Source organism: Mustela nivalis (genome assembly GCF_964662115.1).
Source record: "Mustela nivalis genome assembly, chromosome: 1".
NCBI classification, from domain to species: Eukaryota; Metazoa; Chordata; class Mammalia; order Carnivora; family Mustelidae; genus Mustela; species Mustela nivalis.
The window spans coordinates 200,130,847-200,156,494 of NC_139020.1; the positions used below are offsets into that span (position 1 = coordinate 200,130,847).

At 49.5% G+C, this 25,648-nt stretch overlaps 1 protein-coding gene across 3 annotated transcripts; it reads right to left on the minus strand.

Annotated features, from left to right (window-relative positions):
* Positions 1-5,854: 5,854 nt before the first annotated feature.
* CCR9 (C-C motif chemokine receptor 9) lies at positions 5,855-16,907 on the minus strand. Of its 3 annotated transcripts, none has more exons than XM_082682451.1 (3): positions 16,767-16,907; positions 9,039-9,144; positions 5,855-7,821 (listed from the first exon to the last, which is right to left on the minus strand). In XM_082682451.1, exons 2-3 carry the CDS (start codon positions 9,057-9,059, stop codon positions 6,745-6,747), a joined length of 1,098 nt encoding a protein of 365 aa, XP_082538577.1. In that variant the 5' UTR covers positions 9,060-9,144; positions 16,767-16,907; the 3' UTR covers positions 5,855-6,744. The 3 variants fall into 3 exon arrangements, with proteins under 3 accessions (XP_082538577.1, XP_082538578.1, XP_082538579.1); XM_082682452.1 differs by lacking the exon at positions 16,767-16,907 and adding an exon at positions 9,757-9,947; XM_082682453.1 differs by lacking the exon at positions 16,767-16,907 and adding an exon at positions 9,259-9,764.
* Between the last annotated feature and the right edge of the window lie 8,741 nt (positions 16,908-25,648).

The following is a 25,648-nucleotide window of genomic DNA, read 5'->3' on the forward strand; positions in this document are numbered from 1 at the left end:
TTCCGCATAGCAGCAACCTCAAAACCAGTGGCCTAGACCCGAAGCCCTTATTCAGCTTCCCAGACCTGCAGGTGGACGCAGGCGTTCTTGGGGACTGACGCGTGCCGATTGCTGAGGTCAGCAGCCCATCATCCGAGCTCTCCCTGTCTAGCAGTCGGCTGGCTATCGTCGGGTGGCGACTGGGCTCCCTCTCGCATCTGTAAGGGGGTGGGTGCAGGAGGGGCGAGGGGGACGCCGGCTGGTCTACGGTGGCCTTGGCCAGGGGACTGTGGCCTGCTCCTCATGGTCTCCCCCACCCCCAGCAGGATGGCCAGGCTGGTTCAGGTGAGGACTGGGCAGGTTTCCAGAACAGTCAAGGCACATGCACAGCCTCACGGTCTCTCAGAACTGTCCCTTCCGACCGTACGCTGGAGACCAGAGCAAGCAGTGAGGCCAGCCCAGATTTGAGGCATGGGTAGAGAGACTGCTCTCAGCGGGAGCATGGCAAGGTGGTGCGGGGACCACAGGGGACAGAGACCACCTCGGAGCCTGGATATCTGTCCTTCTTGTACCTTCCCTTCGTCCCGGTCCCACCAACCTCAGGAAAACACTTGCTTTCTCCTCCAGGCACCCCAAACTATGTACACCATGCCACGCATGGGACTTCCCATAGATGCATCGTCTATGACAGCAACAGCAAGGAAGATGATGTCACGCAGGCGGTGGCTGGAAGGAGCGCATGCCCGCACCCCGGAAGACGACACAGGGGATGGTGTTGTCCATGTTTCTGGAAGGAGACACTGGAAACTTCACAGTGGCTCCCCCTGGAAATGAGGATGGGGGATCTGTCCAGGCTTTGGTGGGGGGGAGTGGTGCCAAGGTAGATCTTCTATACCATAGAGTTATTTTTATTATTATTTTATTTTTTTAATATTTTATGTATTTATTTGAGAGAGAGAGAATGAGAGGGAGCATAAGTGGAGAAAGGTCAGCGGGAGAAGCAGACTCCCTGTCAAGCAGGGAGCCCGATGCGGGACTCGATCCCAGGACTGCAGGATCCTGACCGGAGCCAAAGGCAGTAGCTTAACCAAATGAGTCACCCAGGTACCCCTGTTTTATTTATTTTATTACATGAAGGCATCTGCCTTCGGCTCCAGTCATGATCCCAGCGTCCTGGGATCGAGTCCTGCATTGGGCTCCTTGCTCCGCAGGGAGCCTGCTTCTCCCTCTCCCTCTGCCTGCCTCTCCCGCCACTTGTGCTCTCGGACAAATAAATAAATAGAATCTTTAAAATTTGAAAACAAATTCACATCAGCTCATGGCTGTCTCAGTTTCCGCAGTGACCAACCAAATGCCCAGTTCCTATGAGCTCGAGTCATCACAACGTTGTTAAATTAATGTTTCTCTACAGTCACCCAGAGGGGCAACAACTCAACAGTAAGAGTGACCGCATGAAGCCAGGAGTGGAGGGCCCAGGATAAAATGGAAGCCTGGGCAGGGCTCTTGCTCCCCTGCCCAGGGCCACAGTCATCCCGCACTCCTGACTCAGGGTCTCTGCGGCAAGAAAGCCACGCCTGGAGGGGCGCCTGGGTGGCTTAGGGGTTTAAGCCTCTGCCTTCGGCTCAGGTCATGATCTCAGGGTCCTGGGATCGAGCCCCACATCGGGCTCTCTGCTCGGCGGGGAGCCTGCTTCCCCCTCTCTCTCTGCCTGCCTCTCTGCCTACTTGTGATCTCTCTCTGTCTATCAAATAAATAAATAAAAATCTTTAAAAAAAAAAAAAAAAGAAAGAAAGAAAGAAAAGAAAAAGAAAGCCACGCCTGGATTCCAACGTGTGACCTAACCCCTGGGTCGGAAGTGCCTGGCCTCCAGTGAGGGAGACAGCATAACAGAGCACCTAGAGGTCAGATTCCAGTACCAGGAAACCATGAAGGCATTCCAGCCTCCATGACCTCCTAACTATGGCTTCAGGCAAGGGAGGGAGTCGCTCTCTCCTCAGTTTCTCCGCCTGTTAAGTGGGAGATGTAAGAGTAGCTACTTCCTAAGGATGCTGTGGAGACCACATAAGATCAGAAAAGGGCCTTGCGGGGGCGCCTGGCTGGCTCTGTCGGTGGAGCAGGTGACGCTCGATCTCGGAGCTCGTTCTCAAGGGGAAATCTAGCCGGTGTGCCTCCATCTGCCCACAGAGATTTCTTGCTTAGCCTGCGGTCCCAGGATCGAGACAAGTAAGAATGTCAAGCGTGGAGGGAACTCATGGAGAGACACAGTTCCATGTCTTTTGTAGGTTTTTAGAATAGAAAAAGCCAAAGGAAGACATTGAAGGGGACCTTAGCTAGGGGGGCATCTGCACAAGAAAATAGAAAGGATGAGAGAAACACTCCCAGTCCCAGGAGGGCGCAGGCACTGACCTGACCTGCAACCGGGTGTGGAGGGTGGGTGGGAGAGAATGAGACCGCCCGGCGGGAGCACCCTGGGAGCTTGGATGTGACCACACCCACACTCTACAGCCTGGTATTCATGGATCATGCGCCGTAAACGAGTTGCCGAGGAAGGAGATTCCTTCCGAGCATCTAAAATGTGTAAGACCGGGGCCATCTTGTCTCCCTTTTTTCAAAATTGTGTAGAGCCCCTCGACCAGAGTGTAGAAGGAAGAGGACAAGCCCAGCACGTGATAAAAGTCCTTGTGCACCAGAACTGGGGTGTAGGGGGAGGAGGGGGATGCTTTGCTCATCCCATGACCTGGCCCCATGGGAAGCTTCAGTGTATGAGACCAAGTCAGGATTGGGACGCCAAGCCACCGTTCAAAGACTACAAATGCCAAAGAGCCATCTGGACACACGGAGCAGCTTTTCATTTACTGGAGCAGGAAGTCGGTGTCCAAAGGTTTCATGCTTCCTGACAGCCTTCCCAGGGCCTTGAAGCCCATGGTAGACCCACTGCCCATCACCACCACACTATACTAGAGTGGTTACGGCCTCCAGAGAAGGACCACCAGGGCAACGCAAGAGGCTCTCCGGGGCTGGTGGCTTCCTTGCGCAGAACCATTTATAACAATGGCTGTGGCCAAAAGGAAGACATTATAAGCGCACGCCTGTCCCACGGGAGCCAACAGGCGGCCACCCGAGCCTCTCGCCAGGCCACAGGAAGGCACTGTATCTAGTCCCGCTCTAGCCGGCCCTTCCTTGACCACCTGTTCCTGTCAGGCTGCCCGTAGAGAATAAGACGCCATTACTATCCTAAGGACCTAAAGGGCATGTTGCTCAAGGTTGTCAAGCTCTCTTTTCTTCAAAGTTCTCTGGCAGCCAAGGTCTGACATACAAACTACACATTTGAGAGATGACCACTTTTAATTTTAACAAGGTTACCTGTTCAGCATAGTGTATCTAACTTACACCAGGCATCATGTGTGGCGGGAGGCGGTTTGGACCCTGCAGTGGGTCTAGAACACACACAAAGATGCTCGTTCAGAGGCCACCCAGAGGGGCTACCATGCACAGCTTGTCTCCAGAATGATCTACAAACCAGTCCGTCAGCTGTATGAGGCCTCTTCACGCGTCTCAGCCAAGGGACAGCACCTGGCAGAGCTTTGCATGCTGTCCTCTGTGTCTGAGCCCACACAGTGCCCGGCTCTTCCATATTTCCAGAAGGTTAGCATTTTGAGGGAATGGGCTATCGCGAATCTCTTATCGCCTCGGTGAGGAGAGAGGGTCCGGTTCACAGTATACACACCAGTGTTTGCCGAACAAACGAATGTTCCACAGGCCTGAAAGACAGCCCCAACAGAACGAATCTCCAGTCATCCGAGGGGACTGTGTCAAAACAACCACCCCGCTGGAATGCACCTGTGGTGACGGGTGGACTTAGAATTAGTTTTTAGAAATTTTTTGGTAGGAAAAAAAGAAGATGATTTCTTTTTTGATCATGAAAATACACCATCTTTCATTCAGTTTCTTAATTTTTTTTTCCGTTTATGAAGTTCTCGTCAACCATAATTTGATACGATAATCCTCTTTTATCTTTATTTCAAGAAGTACTCACATGGCGTATTTTCTGGAAATGTCCGGTGAGTCATGGTTCTTAATGGGTTTCCCCGTGTTGGCTCTTCCAGTGTTTTTATCTTAGGATAAATCTGCTACCAAAACCTAGATTCGTCTGAATGTAACATGGTTCTGTTTATGTAATCATTCAAAAACCAAGATAATTTGCCGTAAAAAGTACTTAAAATCTTCACTGTGGGGTTCAATGGCAGCCCGTCTAATCCCAGATTGGAGCTCTGTTAGGTCTGGGCCAGTAGGGACAGTCATGTCCTAAAGGAAGCCCTTGGAAGCAGGCATGACCATTGTGAATTGGGGGCTACCCAGGGTTTGTTGTTCTCAGGGTATTTGTTCTCTAGCATTTTGGGGTTTTTTTTGTTCTGTTTTGTTTTGTTTTGTTTTACCCAACTAACGTGCATTGGTCAAAAACACACGACCTCTCAACTCATAAAAAATACCCATTCTGATGTGTCTTAAATAACTCCAGGCTGAGTGTAGACCTAGGAGGCACGATCAGGGCTCAGCCCCTTCCCCCTCCACCCCTCCCCACGTCCTCAGCTCCCCCACGGCCCCCGTGACATGTGGTCAGAGAAGCGCAGTATCAGAAGGGCACTGAATGGAAATGCCAACCCCAGTCGTGTTCTTTCCACCTTGTGGTACCATGTTATTCAGGTGTGTCCCGTGCTTGTTGCTTATTCTCCTGATTTCCTTAAAAGCCACCCCGGGGTCTCCTGGAAATGGTAGCCAAGCAATGGCTCTGTCCATACAATGGCCTTGGGGATGTCACCCTCCCCTTCACTGTAAGTGGTGTTTTTTGCAGGAGGACCCATGTCGCTATGCTGGTCCCAGACAGACACTTACTTACCCCCAGCTGCCCATACATAGGACGGGTTAGCAAAGCCTGCGCGTTGCTGCCCGGTTTGTGCTCCCTCTACTGCTTGGACAGGGAGGAGAAGGAGGATGTGGCAGAGTCCAGGGCATCTGTGCCCCCTTTGGAAGCCACTCTTGGAAGCCCAGCGATGCCTCCTTGAGACCAAGTGTCAAAACCCAGTTCTCTGTGTCCCCCTCGAATAGTCCCCCTTGGAAATTCCACTGGACTGATTGGGACAAACCTGGGAAATAAGCTTGGCCAGAGAAGAGATTAAAAACCAGGCACCCCGGGACCCCTGGGTGGCTCAGTCAGTTAAGCATCTGTCTTTGGCTCAGGTCATGATCCTGGGGTCCTGGGATGGAGCCCTGAGTTGGGCTCCTTGCTCTTCTGGAAGTCTGCTTCTCCCTTTGTCTGCTGCTCACCCTGCTTGTGTTCACACACTCTCCCTCTCTTTCTCTGTCAAATAAATAAATTAATTAAACCTTAAAAAAAAAAAAGCACCCAAAGAGAAGTGGGGGTGGGGTAGGGTAACTGGGGGACGGGCATTAAGGAGACACTTGTGGTGAGCTCTGAGCATTGTAGGCAAGTGATGAGTGGACTCTGGCCCTGAAACTAATAATACACTCCATGTTAACTAACTTGAATTATTTTTTTATTTTTTAAGTATTTTTAATATTTTAATTAATTTTAATTATTTTTTATTTTTTTAAAGAATTTATTTACTTGAGAGGGGGGAGCAGAGGGAGAGGGAGAGAGAGAATCCCAAGTGGACCGCCCCACCAAGCAGGGAGCCAGCCCCCTGTGGGCTTTGATCTCACCACCCTGAGATCATGACCTGAGCCGAAATCGAGAGTCAGATACTTAACTGACTGAGTCACCCAGACGCCCTGCGTTAGCTTGAATTCATAAAAAGTGAAAAGAAAAAACAAAAACAAAAAACAAAACAAAACACAACACAACCTGCAATCCAGATGGCTTTAAAGTGTTTCAGAGATTTTATTTCCTTATCCTGATCTGTTCTTCACACTCTAATGTGGCTACGGGACCTCTCACGGGGCACTTCTAAAATACAGAAATGACAAAGAAAGTGACCAGTAATGAGTATTTTACACAATCGTCAAAAAGCACTTTTTCTGGTATATAAAACATTTTCACAGGTGAGATAGAAGACACAAAGCAAAAGTGAGCTGCATTACTTTTTTTTTTCCCCCAGCCTCATCTCAGAATTGGAAGCCTTTGGACAGGTCAGCACTGTACAATAAGAAAAAGAGAAGCAGCGGGGAGGCAGATATCCTTCCAGCAAGCTCAGAAAAAAAGAGGCTCAATAAAACTAACTCGTTTTATAGGGAGGAGACGAAGCAGACCATCCCAGAAGCCACTCGGCAGAGTGCACCCAAGACAGAGCCAGAGCTGGTTCTGCCAACTTGGGCTCTCGGGGTCTCTCCGCAGGCTGACCCACCCCTGTGACACGAGTGGACAAGCAGAGTCCTCGGGCAGGTCAACCCGGCAGGCAGGTGTGGAGTTACAGAAACCCTTCCAAGGTCAGCCGCATCAATGCTCCGTTAGGTGGCAAAAAGCCGGGGGGGAGGGGGGTCTGTGGGACCAGTCTGCTGAAAACTGCAGCCATTGTAGCCAAGAGCCAAGCAACAGTCTCATTGGACAGCCAGTCAGTTTGGAAAACTCTGGCTTGGAAATTCTAACTAAAGTAATCGTCCAAATTTATCCCTTTCCGGGTTTGTCTTTATCCTCACTTCATTCTTCTTCTTCTTCATTGGTTTCCCTCCAGTTGCACGTAGCGCAGGTGTACCCCCGTATTTCTTGTAATTTCCGAAAAGGACCATCCATGTCAGAGCGGAGACCCCTCAGTAGGAGAGAGCACCAGAGGTCGTCTCCAGCAGCATGGATGATAGCTTCACGCTTCCCTCTCTCCTCGTGAATGAGACCCACTGTGCCTGGCTGATGCAACCCAAGTTCTTCAGGGTCTTTATGAGATCCCGGCGGAATCTCTCGCCCACAAAGACGTAGAGGACGGGGTTCAGGCAACTGTGGAAGAAGGCGATGGTTTGAGTGACCTGGAAGCAGATGTCAATGTTGATGGAAATGGCACAGTCGGAAATGAACATGGTGTAGGCATCGATGGTCTGCACCAACAGAATGCAGTTGTAGGGGAACTGAGACAGGACAAAGACCGTAAGGACCGTGATGGTCACCTTCAGGGCCTTGTGCTTGGAGGACTTCCTGGCTTGTAACAGAGTGTGAATGATGATGGTGTAACAGCACGCCATAACCACAAAAGGGAGGAAGAAGCCCAGGAGGACCTTCAGGGTCAAGACTGTGGACTTCACTCTGGTGCTCTGGTCGCTGGGGTAAACCATGGTGCAGATGGTGATGTCCGATTGCTTCCTGAGTTGACTGTACAGGATTTCTGGGATGCAGAGCAGGGCTGCCACTATCCAGACGGTGAGGCAAATCATTTTGCTGTACAGGAGCCTTTTCTGCCTCCAGGTCTGGGCTCTCATGGCCTGAGCGATGGCGATGTACCGGTCCACGCTGATGCACATGATCAACAGCACGCAGCTGTAGAAGTTCATCTTGTACAAGCTGTTGACCACATTGCACAGGAAGGGCTGGAACCGCCACTGGTCGGCAGCAGCGATGGCCCAGAAGGGAAGGGTGATGAGAAAGAGAAGGTCGGCGATTGCCAGATTCAAGAGGAACATGTCGGTCATGGTCTTGACCCGTGTGCAGTAGCAGTAGACAAGGATGACCAGACTGTTGCCCACGGCGCCCACGATGAACACAAGCCAGTACAAGGGGGGGAGGAAGTAGCTCGCAAACTGCCTGACGTGGCTTTTCTCACAGAAAGTGTTCTCAAAGTCATCATCCATGGTAGACGTGGAGGGGTAGCTGTAGTCGTCAGATATGTTAGAGAAGAAGGTCTGCAAGGAGATATCGGATACCGTTTGGTTAAGGACAAGCCTTTGGAAGATGGCGGGATGACAGAGGCATGGGCCACGTGGTCGTCCCCATCCCAAAAGTCTATGATGAGACAGAGACACGTGTGAGTGGAAAGCTGGCATTTCTGAGAGCATCTGTCTGGATCACCCGACAGATTTATATATCCAATGAATGTTATCGTGCGCTGAGGCTATGTCAGGAACTGTGTGCACGCTAACACCGCAGCCGCCGCTGAGTCAGACATGGCTCCTGCTTGTGGAACCCACATCCTAGTGAGGGCACACACAAGCAAACCAACAGTGACAGGACATGTGGCAAGTGCTCAGAGCCCTTTAGGACCCATGATGGGCACAAAACTTTTATCAAACCCTGAATGATTCTGATTTCTCCTCTCCATTCCCTACACCCAAGGGGTCCTCAGGGGCTCCTAAACTTTTCCAAGACCAGATTCCTCTGAGTCTTCTGAAAGCTATGTAGCCTCTGCTCATGAAGCACCAACACACACACACACACACACACACACACACACACACACACACACTCTCTCTCTCTCACACACGCAAATTCACATCCATACCCTCTCCCATGCACACACATACATAAGCGCTGGTACAAGCAATGTCATTTTCAGGATCCTTTGCTCAAAATTTGGTAAGAATTTCAAGGCAGCAGAGCATGAAGTCAAGCAAATGGCCCTTCTAAGTATAGGCCCTGTACAGTTGTGCAGGTTCAGCACTCACATATCATTCTTTGGTCTCTCTAAAGGCTCTGTCCTGTTAGGCAAGAATCCTAAGCAATGGGCTCACCAAGGGTTTTATTGTTTTGTGTTTTTTTTAAACCAAATTATGGATCATCCCTCACCCTTGTTTGTCTCAATTTCAGAACAGACACACAGAAGCAGGCACATCTAGTTAAAGATCATAAACACCCTTACGTGTTAATAAAATCACAAATAGCATTTTCCTCTCACTTCGCCACATACCCCCAAGCTCTTCTGGTTTTGCGTGTTTGCAGAGCCCTCTGTGCTGGCGTCAACGGCCCCTCCAGGGCACAGCTCAGCAGAGATCTCGCCCAGGGAAACCACGCAGAGAAATCGCTCCCCGCAGCAGTTTCCTTCCCACAAATCTCCTCCCACCCCCCACAAACAGGCAAGACGACAGTGTGTTTCAAGGAGCCCGAGGAATGTGGATGTACTCACTGTGAATTCTGTGGCCACCATGATGGATAAGATTCAAGCTCGCTTCTCCAAAGAGAGGACACAGATCAAAAAGAGGTCTGCCTTGCAAAAGAACGGCAATGAATACCTAAAGACGAAGACTGAATGTTAAATTCGTTTGTTCTTAAGAAAGAATCCCAAGCAGAAGTTAGAGTCCTCCTGACATTGATGTCAAACCAAATATTCTCGATTTCAAAATGACCTTGGTCGTTAACATAGGAATAAGAGAGACCGCTCCCCTGAGAGCCCTTTGGGGCCTTAACGTTTTACAGCACGTCCTTTTCACATTAGTTCTTTTTCTCTTGATGTAACTTCGTAATCATGCTCTGTTTTGCTAAATGTTCCACCCTTATTTTATCAACCAGGGGGCTCCTGAAGATCACGGGAGGGAGGTCAACTTGAGAACCATCTGGGCCCTCAAGTTGGGATAACCAGGTGGCAAGGACACAGGAGACAAAGGCTGGGTCCCTCCCCCAGAGAGGTTCAGAGCCCTAGCACCAGCCTACATGCTCTATTTACAAACCCAGGATAAGGAAACGGGCCCTATTTTCTCCGTCTCCTGACTCCAGCAGGAAAAGGAGGTCCCAGGGTTTGTTTAGCAAAGAAAACGTAGTTAGTTCCCTAACACAAAGGGCCTCCAAGCTGACTTAAATAAATCTTGGCTGTTGTTCGCATGTGCTCTGAAGCTCTGTAAACCTACCCCGATATGACTCAGGGAAGAGCAGCTTGCCTCTCTTCAAGGAAGGATCTCTCTACCTGAGCCAGGCATTTCTCTGTACGCCTTACGCGAATATATTCCAAAGAACCATGTCCAGCGTCACACCCTAAGTTTCTAGAAGGAAACAATTCCCCTTCATAGATCCAACCCTATCCTGTTGGTTTCCTTTCCATAACACAACATCATGACTCAGCCTCCTTTTCTGAAAGTATAGTGGTTTTCAGTACCTGACGTGTGATGCAACCACTTTGGAAAATCGTTTGTCAGGTTCTTAAAAAGTTAAACGAACGCTTACCGTGTGATCTAACCATCAAATAACCATGTACTTACCTAAGAAAAATGCAAGCATGTGGCCACAAAAGACTGATATACACACTAGTAGCTTTATTTATAAGAGCCGTTACTGGAAACAACCCAAATGTCCGTCAAGTCTCGGGAAGGGATAAGCGAAAAACATTGGCGTGGCCACACAATGGAATCAGAACGAATAACGGATATACACAGCAACACGGATGGCTCTCAAAATAATGAGGCTGAGTAAAGAAGCCAGACCAAGGCAGCACATACTTTGTGATTCACTTACATGAAATTCTAGAAAATGCAAAGCAATCTATCGTGAAAGAACTCAGACCAGTGATTTTCTGGTAAGAGAGAGAAGAGGCAGGAGAGAGCGTGGGGGTGGGAGGTGCAAAGGCACACAAGGAAGCCTTTTGGGGTGATGGAGATGTTCGCTGTGCTCATCGTGGGAAGGTTTCGTGGGCATATACATAAGTCAGGACTTACATTCTGTACTTGGAATATGTGCCGTTTCTTTGTAGTTGGACCCCAAAACAGTGGTTCAACTGAAGAAAGGAAAAACAGTGAAAACTTTCTGGTTTTCTTCCTTCCCCAGAGTCCTCTCCTGCCTTTAGCAAGCGAGGAGGAAGGTGGCCCAAACTGGTTCCTTGCAACATTCTTGCCAGCAGTGTATGCCTTGGAGTGCCTTGTGCTATTTATTGGAATTGAGGGCTCAAGTGTTTTTATTTTATTGAACAGTGTTTTTATTTTATTTTATTTTTTTAGATTTTAGGGGCATCTGGGTGGCTCAGTCGGTTAAGAGTTGGCCATCCGTTCAGGTCATGATCGTGGGGTCCTGGGATCGAGCCTGCATCAGGCTCCCTGCTCAATGGGAAGCCTGCTTCTCCCTCTCCCACTTCCCCTGACCATGTTCTCTCTCTGTCTGTCAAAAAAATAAATAAATAAAATCTTTAGAAAAATAAAAATAAAAAAATAAAGATTTTATTTATTTATGAAAGTGAGTGCATGAGCAGAGAGGAGGGGCAGAGGGAGAAGCAGGTTCCCTCCTGAGCAGAGAGCCCAATGCAGGGCTCGATCCCAGGACCCCACGATCATGACCTGAACTGAAGGCAGATGCTTAACCCACTGAGCCACCCAGGCGCCCCTGAACTCATGTTTTTATTTATTTATTTATTTATTTATTTATTTTTTAATCAAATTTTTTTTTTTTTAGATTTTATTTATTTATTTGACAGAGAGAAATCACAAGTAGATGGAGAGGCAGGCAGAGAGAGAGAGAGAGGGAAGCAGGCTCCCTGCTGAGCAGAGAGCCCGATGCGGGCCTCGATCCCAGGACCCTGAGATCATGACCTGAGCCGAAGGCAGAGGCTTAACCCACTGAGCCACCCAGGCGCCCCTGAACTCATGTTTTTAAAGCTTAAGTAACTTGTGTGTATACGCACGTGTATTGTCTCCTGAGAGAAGCCAAGAACAATGACACAACAGAATAAGCCGTCATTGCTCAGATCTTAGTTTCTAAATACCTTCTTCCACCAAAAGGAAGCAGACCCTAGAGAAATGTCTAACTCCAGAGCTGGGGCAGGAAAACTGCAAGATGAACCTGGAGCTGATTTATTTATTTATTTATTTATTGCATCAGGAAGCAAGTGTTTGAGGAACCATGAGGGCTTGTCAAAAGGGCGTAGGTGCCAAACTTCGGGGCTCCCACTAGCCACATGGAAGGTGATTTGGGCACCAAATTAAGTAAAGCAATCATTCTAGCTCATTCAACTCTGTGAGGCTCCGGGAGTCCATACTGCCGCAAATGAATGACAAAATAAAGGAAGAGGAGAGAAAGCTCTTTTTAAGGTGCTAGCTATTAAATATAGAAGGAATCCTGGGATTGGAAACCCGCCAATGGTTGCTGAAATTAGTGGGTGGATGTTTGGATGGGAGCTGGGGTGTTGGCCGCATCTCAGAGGATAGCCCCTCCCCCAAATTTCACATTGTCCCGTTGATTTTACCATCCTCTTTTTGTTTCTTTTTTTTCTTTTTAAAGATTTATTTATTTATTTATTTATTTGACAGAGAGAGAGAGATCACAAGTAGGCAGAGAGAGAGAGAGGAAGGGAAGCAGGCTCCCTGCTGAGCAGGGAGCCCGACGTGGGACTCGATCCCAGGACCCTGAGATCATGACCCAAGCCAAAGGCAGCGGCTTAACCCACTGAGCCACCCAGGCGCCCCCTCTTTTTGTTTATGAATCATGCCCTTAAGAAGGAAAATCTCTCTCTCTCTCTCTCTTTTTTTTTTTTTTAAATGCCCAGTTAAGTGTGGAAATTCCCAACTCAGCTCATGTAATTCTATTATAGGTTGGGAAACAGGAAGATGGGGTTTTTGAGACATTAGCCAGAAAACACTTTATATATTTCTAGTACAGGGTTCCTTTCTACCTGCATAAGAAGACTGAATGTTGGGCGCCTGGGTGGCTCAGTTGGTTAAGTGACTGCTTTCATCTCAAGTCATGATCCTGGAGTCCCGGGATCAGGTCCTGCATTGGGCTCCCAGCTCCACAGGGAGTCTGCTTCTCCCTCTGACTTTCTCCTTCCTTCATGCTCTCTCTCACTGTCTCTCTCTCAAATAAATAAATAAAATATTTTAAAAAAGAAGAAGAAGACTGGATGTTAAGAAATAATATGGAAGAAAATAAACTCCCCGGGGGGAAAAAAAGTCACATAAAGAAGAAAGAATGGCATTGGTTATAATTAGTTATAGCTAGTTAGTGGGGAGTATAAATCACGTGTCCCCATGCTCTCCAGCCTTTAAGGGCCAGCAAAAAAATGCCACCTCCTCGGTGAAGCCCTCTGAGGTTTCTCTGGTGACGGAGACAGAATGGTTGATATTTGCACCCCTCCTGCCCTCTTGCCCTTGCCCTGCACAACATTTTCAGAGGATAGAGCTATCTCCTGTCAAAATTTACAAGGCACAACAGCTCTGACTCAACCCTTGACCCTGGAAACATGCCCTATTGTTATTCTCACAAAAGAACATAAAGATACACCTTGGGAGATGTGAGAAACAACCTTAACAACCAGCAGTTGGTAATGTTTTGATCCGTCCTTCAATAACACTCAAATAGTCCATAACTAGAATGCACTAGACCTCACACTGATAAAGAGAGGTCACTAAGAGTATTAGGTAGCAATACAAAAGAGAAGACTACGTTGCAAGATCTTTTTTTTTTTAAATATATGTAACAGTTACACACTTCAGTGCTTATCAGTACTGAAACATTTTCTGGAAGGAGATTGAACAATCATGACCAGTGGAAAGTGAGACTTTCTTTTTTTTCCCTTCAGGTTTTGTAAACTATTTAAATATTTTACTTTGTGCATGAAATTTTATTTTAGGAACTATTGTAAAAATAACCTGTCACCTTTTTTTTTTTTTTTTTTAAAGAAGCCCCAGTGTGCTTCCGTTCCCTACACCATACACCTGTTAGCCAAGCTCGGCCCCAGAAGGCCCTCACAGCCCTCTCCGTTTGGCCTGGAAGGTAGCCCCAATTAGTAGTTAGAAGTAATTAAATTCTCTGGGACACCTGGGTGGCTCAGTGGGCTAAAGCCTCTGCCTTCGGCTCAGGTCATGATCCCAGAGTCCTGGGATCAAGCCCTACATCGGGCTCTCTGCTCCGCGGGGAGCCTGCTTCCTCCTCTCTGTCTGCCTGCCTCTCTGCCTACTTGCGATCTCTCCCTCTCTCTGTCAAATAAATAAAATCTTTTTTTAAAAAAAAGTAATTAAATTCTCCATGGCTACTTTTTACAACTTTGAGCTCCTACAGGAGCATTTTGGGAAGGCTTATCTTGCCGCCTCTCAATGTGTTTCAGGCTCGTGGAAAATTTAGGGAGAGCCAAAAAGTGTAGAATCGAAGCATAGTCCTCCCTAGAGCCACCGTCAAAAGACACTGCCGAGGGCCCTTGAGCTAGAATTCCCCTCTCCCATCAGAATACTCTTGGGAGATTTTACTGCACCAATCGCAAAATCTCCAGGCTCGCTTTCATTTTCTTGTCACCCCTGAGAAGGAGGCAAACACCCACATATAACAAAACATACCGAAAGCGGGCCCCTCTCGGGTCTGCTGGGAGGGCCCCAGCTTCTGGCTCGGCACTGCCTCAGTCTCTCCTCACCGTGCTCAGGATGGCCTCATTATGGAGCTACAGGGACCTTAGCAAGAAGGGCCATGTCCTCACCGAGCCTAGATTTCCTTGGCTTGCAAGGGTTTGTGGCAAGGAGCGAGTGCAATGCTTTTTGCAGAATGCAGAGGGCTACGGGAGAAGGAGGGAACATTCTTCGTCCCCCAGCTACTCCTTCAATGTGTCTTGACACCGGATACACCGGATGCACCTCTCCCACTTAAACACCGTGTGAGACCTGATCCATGTCCTCAAGAAGCTGACATTCAAGTACCATGGATATGTCATCGCGGCAAATACCAGCAATGCTAAGTGCTACCAGTCGGTTTGGGAATCAGGAGGAGGAAGTCATGACTCCAGCGTGGGAGAAACCCAGGAGGGCTTCTTCGAGGAGGTGACATTTTTTTTGCTGATTCTTGAAGGCTGGAAAGGATCAGGATGTGCAACGAGGGGAGAGAACATTGCTCGAGGGCAGGGAAAGGTATGCACAAAGGCGTGAAAGTCAGAAAACAGATGTGTACAGGAGCTTTGATGGTAGTAGAAAGAACGGAGAGCTGTTAATTTACTAAAAAAATATAATAATAATAATAAGGGAAAAAAAGTAACTCTGAGAAAAGTTAGGCTGGCATCCATTACCATCCAACCGTTATTTTTCTGTTCTCAGCTGTCCTTAAGTAATTGACGTGAAAATCATCCTGGAGGGGCTCCTGGCTGGCTAACTCAGTAGAATACTGGGACACTTGATCTCCGGGTCATGAGTTCAACCCCCATGTTGGGTGTAGAGTTTGCTTGAGAAAAACATCACTATGAAGCCCCAGCCTCCCTGGTCAACCATCGTCGGTGAGCTGGATACAGACACTAATGTGAGTCAGGAATGTGGGTGTTGCTCTGATTTTTGTTCACTTTGCTACACCGAGATTGAATCGTCGCTTGCATTTTTTGGTAGGCCTGGAAGCAGGGTCTACCGGGCCGTCTGCAGGCCAAGCCTGGGTCGGGTGCCCACCCCTGCCCTGTTGTGGGTGCCGCACTGAGCAACCTGTGAGCCCAGAGTCCTGGTGGGAGGTTTCAGAGCAGACAGATATGGAGAAAAGAGGCAGCTAGCCCCAGGGGCTTATTCAGCAGGGGGAGGAGGAGACGGGCTCCAGCAGGCTAGCAGCTGCCCCCAACGTCCAGCTCTGGGCTTGGCGACAGCTCACCTGCCACACTGGCCGGCTACAGAGCCTTGGCTTCCGGGAAACTGGAGAGGGTGCATAGGTTGTAAAGGACAAAGCCATAGTCACTGAAGAGCCCTTAAAAATAAAGGAGCTTTTGGGGTGCCTGAGTGGCTCAGTGGGTTAAAGCCTCTGCCTTCGGCTCAGATCATGGTCTCAGGGTCCTGGAATCGAGTCCCACATCGGGCTCTCTGCTTGGCAGGGAGCCTGCTTCCCCCTCTCTCTCTGCCTGCCTCTCTGCCTACTTGTGGTCTCTCTGTCAAATAAATAAATAAAATCTTTTTTTTTTTAAGATTTTTATTTATTTATTTAACAGACAGAGATCACAAGTAGGCAGAGAAGCAGGCAGAGAGAGAGGAGGAAGCAGGCTCCCAGCTGAGCAGAGAGCCCGATGCGGGCCTCGATTCCAGGACCCTGGGACCATGACCTGAGCCGAAGGCAGAGGCTTTAACCCACTGAGCCACCCAGGTGCCCTAAATAAATAAAATCTTAAAAAAAAAAAAAGGAGCTTTGCTTTTTTCTGATTCTAAAGGAGATTTTGCACATTTCATAACATACAAGCAGTAACAACAGCAACCCTAGAGCAAATCAAGACGATGACGACGATTAAAACTGCTCCAACAGCCCTTTCTTGGGTTGGCTCTTGGTCACTCCCTGAGATGTATCCTTTTAGACATTTTCTTTGCAACATAACCTCACACACGCACACACACCCACACACACACATAGACACACACAATGGGAAGGGAATCAGGCTGCACAAACCATTATTGACCCGGCTTTCTAGTTAACACTCTTTCCCAGCCCACTTTTGCCAATTAACGTAGAGCTGTCATCAGACTTGACAGCTGTGGGGTGTTCCATCGTCCGGCTACACCATAGTTCACTTAACCAGTCACATCCTGGTGCAAACTTTACTTGTTTCTAATTTCTTGCTGCTACAGAGAATGCCGCCCCAGACATCTTTCCATGGGGCAGACTCTTGGACCCAAGGCCTGTCTGGGGGCTTTACTTTCCTAGTCCTGACCCTCTTCTTGTCACCTGTCCCGAGTGCTGGCTTCTCCCCCCTGTAAGGTACAAATCACAGAACAGACTGCCTTGAATCTTTACCTCCCATGTGTGGGTGGGAAGGTATCTTATTACTCATCCTTGAAGCCTGGGCAAGCCACTACCTGATTCACCTTTGCCTCCCTGGAAGCTTCTAGCAAAGTGTCTGGCACTCATGAACACTGGACAGATAAGCAAAAGCCATTGAGGCAATGCACAGGGGAGGGCACGGGACACCTGGGAGCGTGCAGAGGAGAAAGGTGATACTCACTGTGGAGGGCAGCGGGCGAGGCTCCAGGAGAAACTGGCCCCACCAGCTCCGTGTAGAGGAAGAAGGCTAGTCTGCTCTCTGCCTGGGATGAGGGACAAGGCTTCTGTGGGTTCTGTGCAGGCAACTTTGCAAAAACACTATAAAGGAAGTCAGCTACCCCCGGCCTGTGTTGTCACGGGTGGGGTGACCCAGGAGGGTGGGGACGGGGAGTCACCAGCTGTAGCTCCAGCAATCAGCAGACCTGATGATTTGCAACCAGAAGTGAAAAACCAAGAACTGCTGGGCTAAGGGAAACCATCTTTTCTGAAGACTTGTCTATGGACGGCAGAGGCTAAGAACACAGTCGTTTCCTAGACAGCACAACTACTTGCAGGGGAAGCGGGGAAAGAGGGGCTGTTGAGGGAGGGTGCTCAGCCTCGCCAGCTTGCTGGGCTGGGGCAGGGGACGGGGTCTGGCCACACCTGCCGGGGACCAGCACCCCTGCACGGCACATCACCGCATCACCCTTTCTGGCCTTGACAGCTTGACCCAAACCCACAGAGCCCTCCCACTGGACACAGACACAGTGGCTACTGGCCACAGGGACCTTCTCAAAATCAAACTAATTGAAATGTAACTAGTTCCTTGGTCGCAGCAGCCCCACTGGAAAAGCTCAATGGCCCCGCGGGCTAGTGGCTTCTGCAGCAGGCAGCACAGGTCTCTGAAAATCCTTCTGAATGACGCTGCTTTAGAAAATGATGCGTGTGATGCCTGTCTAGGAAGCCAGGGAGCATGGCGCGGGGGGGGGGGGGGGGGCGTGTCACAGACCCCTTAAAGTTGGGGTCAGATACTGTAAGCTTTCATTTCGATGTGACCACCCTCCATCAGATACACGGACACCGACAACAACGTTTCATCTGATTAACAATGGCTGTTTTGATGATGTTTTTGTAAAAGCCTAAACATACGAAATGGTATGTTCTTAATGAGGCCTTCAGATGAAGTTCTCCGGCCCCCAGCTCTGGTAGGCCTTCGATCACGACATGGTGGTCCCCTTCCCAGGTCCCAGGGTCAGGGGCTGTGCCTGGCAATGGAGGGGCGCGTGGGGGGATAATCGTGGAGAAGAAGCTACAGCCGGTAACCTCTGCTAACAGAGGAAAGACCCAAGTCAGTTCCTTGCTGTCATTACAAAGAAGACCTCTCTTTTATCTTTGTTCTGGGGGGAAATCACAGCAGCACTCTCGTGGAGACAGGTTTCCACTCTCCAGTACGTTGTTCATCCCGTGGGCTCACCGGAACGGCGGGGTGGCTGTCCCCTGATGCTCGACCCATCGGTCACCGTCCGTTCACACAGAGCACCGTGAGGCATCAGCAGCTCGGCCGACTGTCTCCATGGGAAAGGCCAACAAGCAGCATGTACAAAAGTTACAGAATGAGCAGTAAGAATGAAAGCACTGGTTGATTCAGCAGCCTTGAGGGGGCTGTGAATTCCCTGCTCTCGGCCCAGAGTCGTTGAGTATTGGTGTCTAAAACAGTACCCTAGCCAGGGGCTCTGGCCTTTCATTTCTCCCTCCACATTGGCAATTCTGAACAGAAAAAAAAGAAGGAGCAATAGAGAGGAGAGATGCTCTCTGAACTGGTTTTTGGCCGTCCTCGGGCCAGCGGGGAGCCGTGGACCTGCTTCTGCCCCCCCCCACCCCACCCCGGGGCTGGCCTGGGGCCTAGGAACGCTTTCAGGATGCTGAGACACGTGCTATGGGTGCGGGAGCCCCCAGCCAGGAAGACGCTCGGCTCCCACCTCTTCGGGACTCAAGCCATCACCTCACCAGGTAAGGGCATCCCCGGGAGTGGGATGAGGCTGGCAGGAGTTAGGGAGGGGAGTCAGGGAAGAAGAGAAGGATAAATGCACTGTCGTGGGGTGATGTCTTCCGCTGTGTGGTCCCTCGTGGTCCCAGGGAAGTAGGGACGCTCAGGCGGCACCAAGTTCTAGAACACCCGAACCCCCTCCCTGGGGATGCGGAGAGGAAGCTCGAGTCTGGAGAGGCAGGGAGACATGAAGAAGGGGAAAATGATTTTCTCCAAGGAGCCAAGAGCAACGTGATTCCTTTCGCTGTGGTGCAGGGTGGGTTCATTCCTCACGGGGAGGACCCCCGACTTTTGTCCCCTCGCCGTGTGCAGGTGGAAATCAGAGTTGGGTGTTTATGAGGTTGTAGGCGTCCTCTGACAGAGGGCATGTCTCTCTTTGTGTTCTCACATGTGACGAAGGAGAGTTCTAGAGGGCAGTATGTGTGCCTGTCCCCCGGCGCCAGGGCCGACTGAGGGAGCCCCTGGGGCACGGATCCTGCTGCCCACAAGCTCTGCTGCCTGCAGCAGAGGAAGGACCCACATACCTCATTGCAGGGGCCAGTGGGAGAGCCACTTCTGGGTTCCCTCCTGTCGGTCGCCCCCCCCCACTTCCACGTGTCCGACACAGTCTTTAGCAGAGAGGAAATGCGTTTTGCTTGCATGCTCTGCTTCCCAGATTCTTTGTGCTTAAACTGGAGTCTTAATCCTGACTCCTTCCCGAGCCTTCCAGACAGAGTGGGACAGTTGTATTCCAAAAGCCCGGTGAGGTCTTTGGAGGCAAGCTTGCTAGATCTCTCCTTATCATCGACCAAGGAAAGCCCCACTAACTTGGGAAACCCTAAGCATCTCGAAGGGGTTTGGTGGTGAGGGTCTGATCATTGCAGGTATAAGGAGCCTCAGGGCAAACTTCCAAGGGACAAAGTTGGTGATGACCCCTCTTTGTCCACTCATTCCATGAGGACAGGGACCGTGGGGTCTTGGCCACGGTTGCCGCCCAGCACCCCATTCTAGGAGCTCACAAATCGTCTTTTAACTACATTAATGGGAAAGACACACCTCCCGTCAGCGCTGGGGCTCCAGGATAGTGCCATCCAACAACAGAGCTTTTCTACAGGGGTGGAAATGTTCTCTATCTGTACGGTTCAGTGGGCAGCCGCCAGCCACAGGGGGCGGATGAGGACCTAAACCGTAGTTCGTGGGACTGAGAAACTGATTTATTATACGGTATTTGTTGTCTTGCAACTGGTTTCAATTCACATGTAAATAACTACAGGTGGCTAGGGGCCACAGAGTGACCCACACAGGTCTATGTTGTAGCTAGTATCTGTACCTTAGAATGGCTCATTCTGCTACAAGCCGGGGCAGCCGACCCAGGGCAGAGCCACTCTCCCCTCCCTGACCTCAGAGAGGCTTGAAGAAAGTGGAGGTCCCTCCTACCACAGCAGGCTTAAATCCAGCACAGGCTTGTGTCCCACTGGTTTTCCAGGACACCTGTAGATTCTTTATGTTGCTGATGTTTGGAGACAGAGAGAGGAAGAGAGAGAGATGGCAGGCAGGAGTAGGGGACCCAGCAGCAGAAGCAAGGAGAGGAATGGGAGGGACGCGGGACCCACGGGAGCCGGCACATGATGGGCTGTTGCAGGAGCGGGGGCAGCAAGATCATTCGGAGGCTCTGGAGGCCCGGGGGCAGCTTTCTTAGAGGGGGCGAGTGAGAGGACGTGTCGGTTTCAGCAGATAGGGGATGCATGGGGCGTCCATGTCCGCAGCAGAAGTATGGATGCTCAAGGGCAGGTCATGGGTTCTCGGTGCAGCTGCCAAGCTCTTGCAGGACACCAGCTACATAGAAGAGAAATAAAGGTCATCCACACCCCGCTGAGATTCAGTGCGCATAGCACGTGGATCGTGAGAGCAGCTGCGGGCTTGGCGATTTTATTTGCTCCATCTATGAAAGATAGATTCTCCCCTCCCAACCCTGCCCCTCTCTGTCTCCTCGAAGATCTCACGGCAATCCTTCATCCAACATGGACTGGCCCAGTTCCGACGACCTGCCGGCTCTGATCGCAGAGGTAAGGATGGAGCAGGAAAGAAGACAGACCGTAGCGACGGAGAGACCTCTTGACACTGGGTGGTTAGGAAGAGCTCACTAAGGAGGTGACTTTTTTTTTTTTTTTAAGATTTTATTTGAATTTCCCTGATGGCGTGTGACATTGCACATTTTTACATGTGTGTGTTGGCCGTTCATATGTGTTCTTTGGAGAAGTGTCTGTTCATGTCTTCTGCCCACTTTTTTTTTTAAGATTTTATTTATTTATTTATTTGACAGAAAGAGAGATCACAAGTAGGCAGAGAGCGGGGGGGGGGGGTGGAGCAGGGTCCCCGCTGAGCAGAGAGCCCAATGTGGGGCTCGATCCCAGGACCCTGAGATCACGACCTGAGATGAAGACGGAGACTTAACCCACTGAGCCACCCAGGTGCCCCTTCTGCCCACTTTTTGACTGGATTATTTCTTTTTGGATGTTGAGTTTGACAAGTTCTTTATAGATCTTGGATACCAGTCCTTTATCTGAAGTGTTATTTTGCAAACATCTTCTCCCATTCCGTGAGTTGCCTCTTTTCTTTGTTTTGTTGACTGTTTCCTTTTCACCATCATGAGCCATCAGGGAGATTCAAATCAAAACCACACTGAGATACCACCTTAAGCCAGTTAGAATGGCAAAAATGAACAAGGCAGGAAACAACGTGTGTTGGTGAGGGTGCGGAGAAAGGGGAAACCCTCTCACACTGTTGGTAGGAACGCCAGCTGGTGCAGCCACTCTGGAAAACAATGCAGAGGCTCCTCGAAAAGTTAAAAATAGAGCTACCCTATGACCCAGGAATTGCACTACTGGGTATTTACCCCAAATATACACATGTCGTGAAAAGAAGGGGCAGAAGCACCCCAATGTTCATAGCAGCAATGTCCACAATTGCCAAACTGTGGAAAGAGCCAAGATGCCCTTCAACAGACGAATGGATAAAGAAGATGTGGTTCATATATACAATGGAATATAATTCAGCCATCAGAAAGGATGAATACCTATAATTTACACCGACATGGATGGAACTGGAGGGGATTATGAAAAATAAAATAAGCCAGAAAAAGAGAATCATCATATGGTTTCACTCACATGTAGAACATAAGGAATAGTATGGAGGACATTAAGAGACGGAAGGGAAAAATGAAGAGGGTGTGGAATCAGGGAGACAAACCTCGAGAGACATGGACTCCAGGAATCAGAGTGAAGGTTTCAGAGGGGAAGGGGGTGGAGGGATGGGTCAGCCTGGTGATGGGTATTGAGGAGGGCACGGATTGCATGGAGCTCTGGATATTATATGCAAACAGTGAATCTTGGAACACTGCATCAAAAATGAATGGTAGACCGTCTGGTGACTAACATAACATAATAAAATAAAATAAAAATAAATAAACAAAACTCCTCTAAGACAGGTTAAAAAAAGATTTTATTTATTTATTTGAGAGAGACAAAGAGGGAGAGTGAGAGCACAAGCAGGAGGGAGGGGCAGAGGGAGAGGGAGAAACGGGCTTCCTGCAGGGAGCCCGATGCGGGGCTCGATCCCAGGACCCTGAGATCATGACCTAAGCCGAAGGCAGACGCTTAACTGACTGAGCCATCCAGGTGCCCAGGAGGTGTCATTTAAGATCCGAATCCCAAGACCTTCCCAGGAAAGTGAAGATTGCGATGACCATTCCCAGTAGGGGGAACAGGTGGCAGGAAGAACCTGAGGGGTCGAAGGGTGAGAGGACCAGCCCGCTGGGGGACGGAGAGGTGTGAGGGGCAGCCAGAGAAACGGGAAGTGCCCGACCGTGTGGGGACTTGAGGCCAGAGGCTGTCGTTTTGATCTGATGCCAGGCGTGATGGAAAGTCCCCAGAGGGATTCATGTAAGCAACATGACATGACTGAGGTTCTACTTCTAATAAATCATGGGCTGCCACATGGGAAACTTCAGAAGAAACAATAAAACCAGGTTTCTGGGCAGGCTTGCAGCATGAGTTCCCACTGGCCAGAAGCCTTCGAGCTTCCCCCTTCCCTGGGCCACCACAGGCAGGAGCCAGAGCTGGGCTCTGTCAACGCTCTCCCCCTCCCACTTCCGCCTCTGGGAGACATGGGGTGAATTCAAAGTGCTCACCCCCTCCCTCCCTTCCTCCCCACACCCCAGACGGCGGCGGGAGGGCCCCTGCTAACTGCTGGGGAATCTTGGAAGTGAACCATGACCATGATATAGTCCAACGCACTAACAGGATTTACACAGAGTTCCCACACATTCCGGTGTCCGCGCAGAAGCAACCCCCACCACGATGAGAAGCCTGCACCCCGCGATACATTTGCTACAATCAGTGAACCTACACGGACACATTCTTATCCCCCAAAGTCCACGGTTCACCTTAGGGTTCACTCCTGGTGTAGCACTCACGATGCATTTGGACAAATGCAGACTGTAATGACGTGTAGGCACCATTGTCTCATCCTACAGAATCGTTCGCTGTCCTAAAAATCCTCTCTGCTGGGGCGCCTGGGTGGCTCAGTGGGTTAAAGCTTCTGCCTTCGGCTCGGGTCATGATCTCAGAGTCCTGGGATCGAGTCCCACATCGGGCTCTCTGCTTGGCAGGGAGCCTGCTTCCCCCTCTCTCTCTCTGCCTGCCTCTCTGCCTACTTGTGATCTCTCTCTGTCAAATAAATAAATAATAAAAATCTTAAAAAAAAAATCCTCTCTGCTCCCCCCCCCGCCCCGCCCCCCAGTTCATCCCTTCCTCCCCCACCCCCAACCCCTGGCAACCCCTTTTATTGTTTCCATTGTTTGTCTCCCCCTCCCCCCAACCCCCACCCCCATCCCCCCACTCCCCCCCACTCCCCTGCTGTCTAGTCCTATGGTTGGAACCCTACCAGGTGTAGACTTTTCAGATTGGCTTCTCTCACTTAGTAAAATACATTAAAGTTTCCTTCCTGCCTTTTCAGGGCTGGATGGCTCTTTTTTTTTTCTTTTTCTTTTTTAGCACTGAAAACTATTCCACTGTCTGGATGGACCATCGCTCATTTATCCACTCACCTATTAAACGCCATCTTGGTTGCTTCCAAGTTTGGGCAATTATGAGAAAGGCTGTTATAAACATCCATGTGCAGGTTTTTATGTGGGCGAAAGTGTTCAGCTCCTTTGGGTCAATTCCAAGGAGCTCCATTGCTCCGTCGGGAGGTAAGAATATGTTTAGTTGAGTTTTTTCAAAAAGTCACCGAACTGTCTTCTGGAACAGCTGTACCACTTCGCATTCCCAGCAGCGCTGAATAGGTGGTCTCATCCTCCCCAACAGACTAACCAGCACCCGGTGCCACCCATGTCCCAGATCTTGTCCGCTCTCATAGGTGCATAGTGATACCTTGTTGCTTGAATTTGCATTTTCCTGATGACATATGACACGGAGCATCTTCTCATAGGATTATTTGCCATCTGTCTCTCTTTTTCGGGTTAAGTGTCCTGTGTATATTTTGGGGTCATAGTCCTTTACTAGCTGGATCTTTGGCAAACACTTCCTCCCAGGTTGTGGCTTATTTTCTTTCTCTCGGCATCGTGTTTTGCAGAGTAGGAGTTGGTAACTTGAGTCAGTTTCCAGCTCTCGGATGCTTTCTTTCACAGTTTGGGTCTTTGGTGTTGTGTCTAAAAAGTCATCACCATGCTCAAGGTCACCTGGGTTTACTCTTGTGTTGCCTTCTAGGAGTTCCAGAGTTCTGCATTTTACATTTTGATCTGTGATCCATTTTGAGTTCATTTTTGTTAAAGGTGCAAGGTCTGGGTCTAGACTTGTTCATTCATCTTGTTTTGCACATGGATGCCCAGAGGTGGTTCTAGGAAAGATTGTCTCTGCTCCGTTGGATCTCCTTTGCCAAAGATGACTGTATTGATGGGGGTCGATCACCAACCAGGCTCTCTATTCTGTTCCATTGATCTCTTTGCATTTTCTTTTCACCAATATCACACCGTCTTGATGACCGGCAGGCTTTATATACAGGGGGCCTTTTTGGTGACCCTAAAAATGAGACTATTAAACTTTTCAGTCTTCTTTTCTTGTAAGAAATGTAAACAAAAATGGACCCCCACCCCACAGCTTCATCCTATCCCTTGTCCTCCCCACGATGCGGACCCTCGCCCTGAGCCTGACCCCATGCCGCACTGATACTTGATAATTTTTTTTTTCACAAGCTGAAAGTTCAAAATGGCTGTTGTTTTTAAAAAGTCAGAAAATTTCCACGGCATTAAAATAGCTGTGTCAAAATGTCCTCAGTTTCAAAATGGCCACATCAAAACAACCACATCAGAGGCTCACGTCCCTATAATGGGGCCCAAAGTAGAGCTTCTTGGGGGGTTGGGGGAGGGGCAGTTGACCCCCGAGACCTCCAGGCTCCTGTTTCCTTCTCAGCCGCACACCGGGCCCAGCACACAGGGGCCGACTCAGCTTCTACCAGCCGGATGCAGGGAATCACGAATTAAGACACCATCCCGGGCCTCAGATTGCTCACAGGGTTCCATCTAAGAAATAATCATCCAGTTTTCGATATTAACCATGGTTAGAAAAATGTGCCCCAAAACAACATGGTTGAGTCCCATGACCCAAGGTGTGCGTAGGTATTCAGCAAAAGGCGCGACTGTTGACAAAACAGACAAAGCAGCATATTGAAGGTTGGGAGGGGTGGGGTCCTGCGGGAGAGAAGATTCTGAGGGGCCCTAAAGGAGAGAAGGTTCTAAGGAGTCCTGCAGGGGAGAAATTTGCTTGATATTTTCTAAACCTGGAATTTGTTTTTCCATGGTGTTAAACATTTTATTCAGTGTTTCTCAAACTGCAAGAGTTTGGGACCCCTCTTCTTGTCCCCTTCTCTGACACGTATTGATAAAGATTTTTCTCCCTATATTCCAAGTGATAGAAGAAGGCCGCATCTGCTGTCCTACATCCAGGGAGCTATGAGGAGAGGCTGGGAGACAGGTCTCCTTCTACTCCTAAGTCTCAACA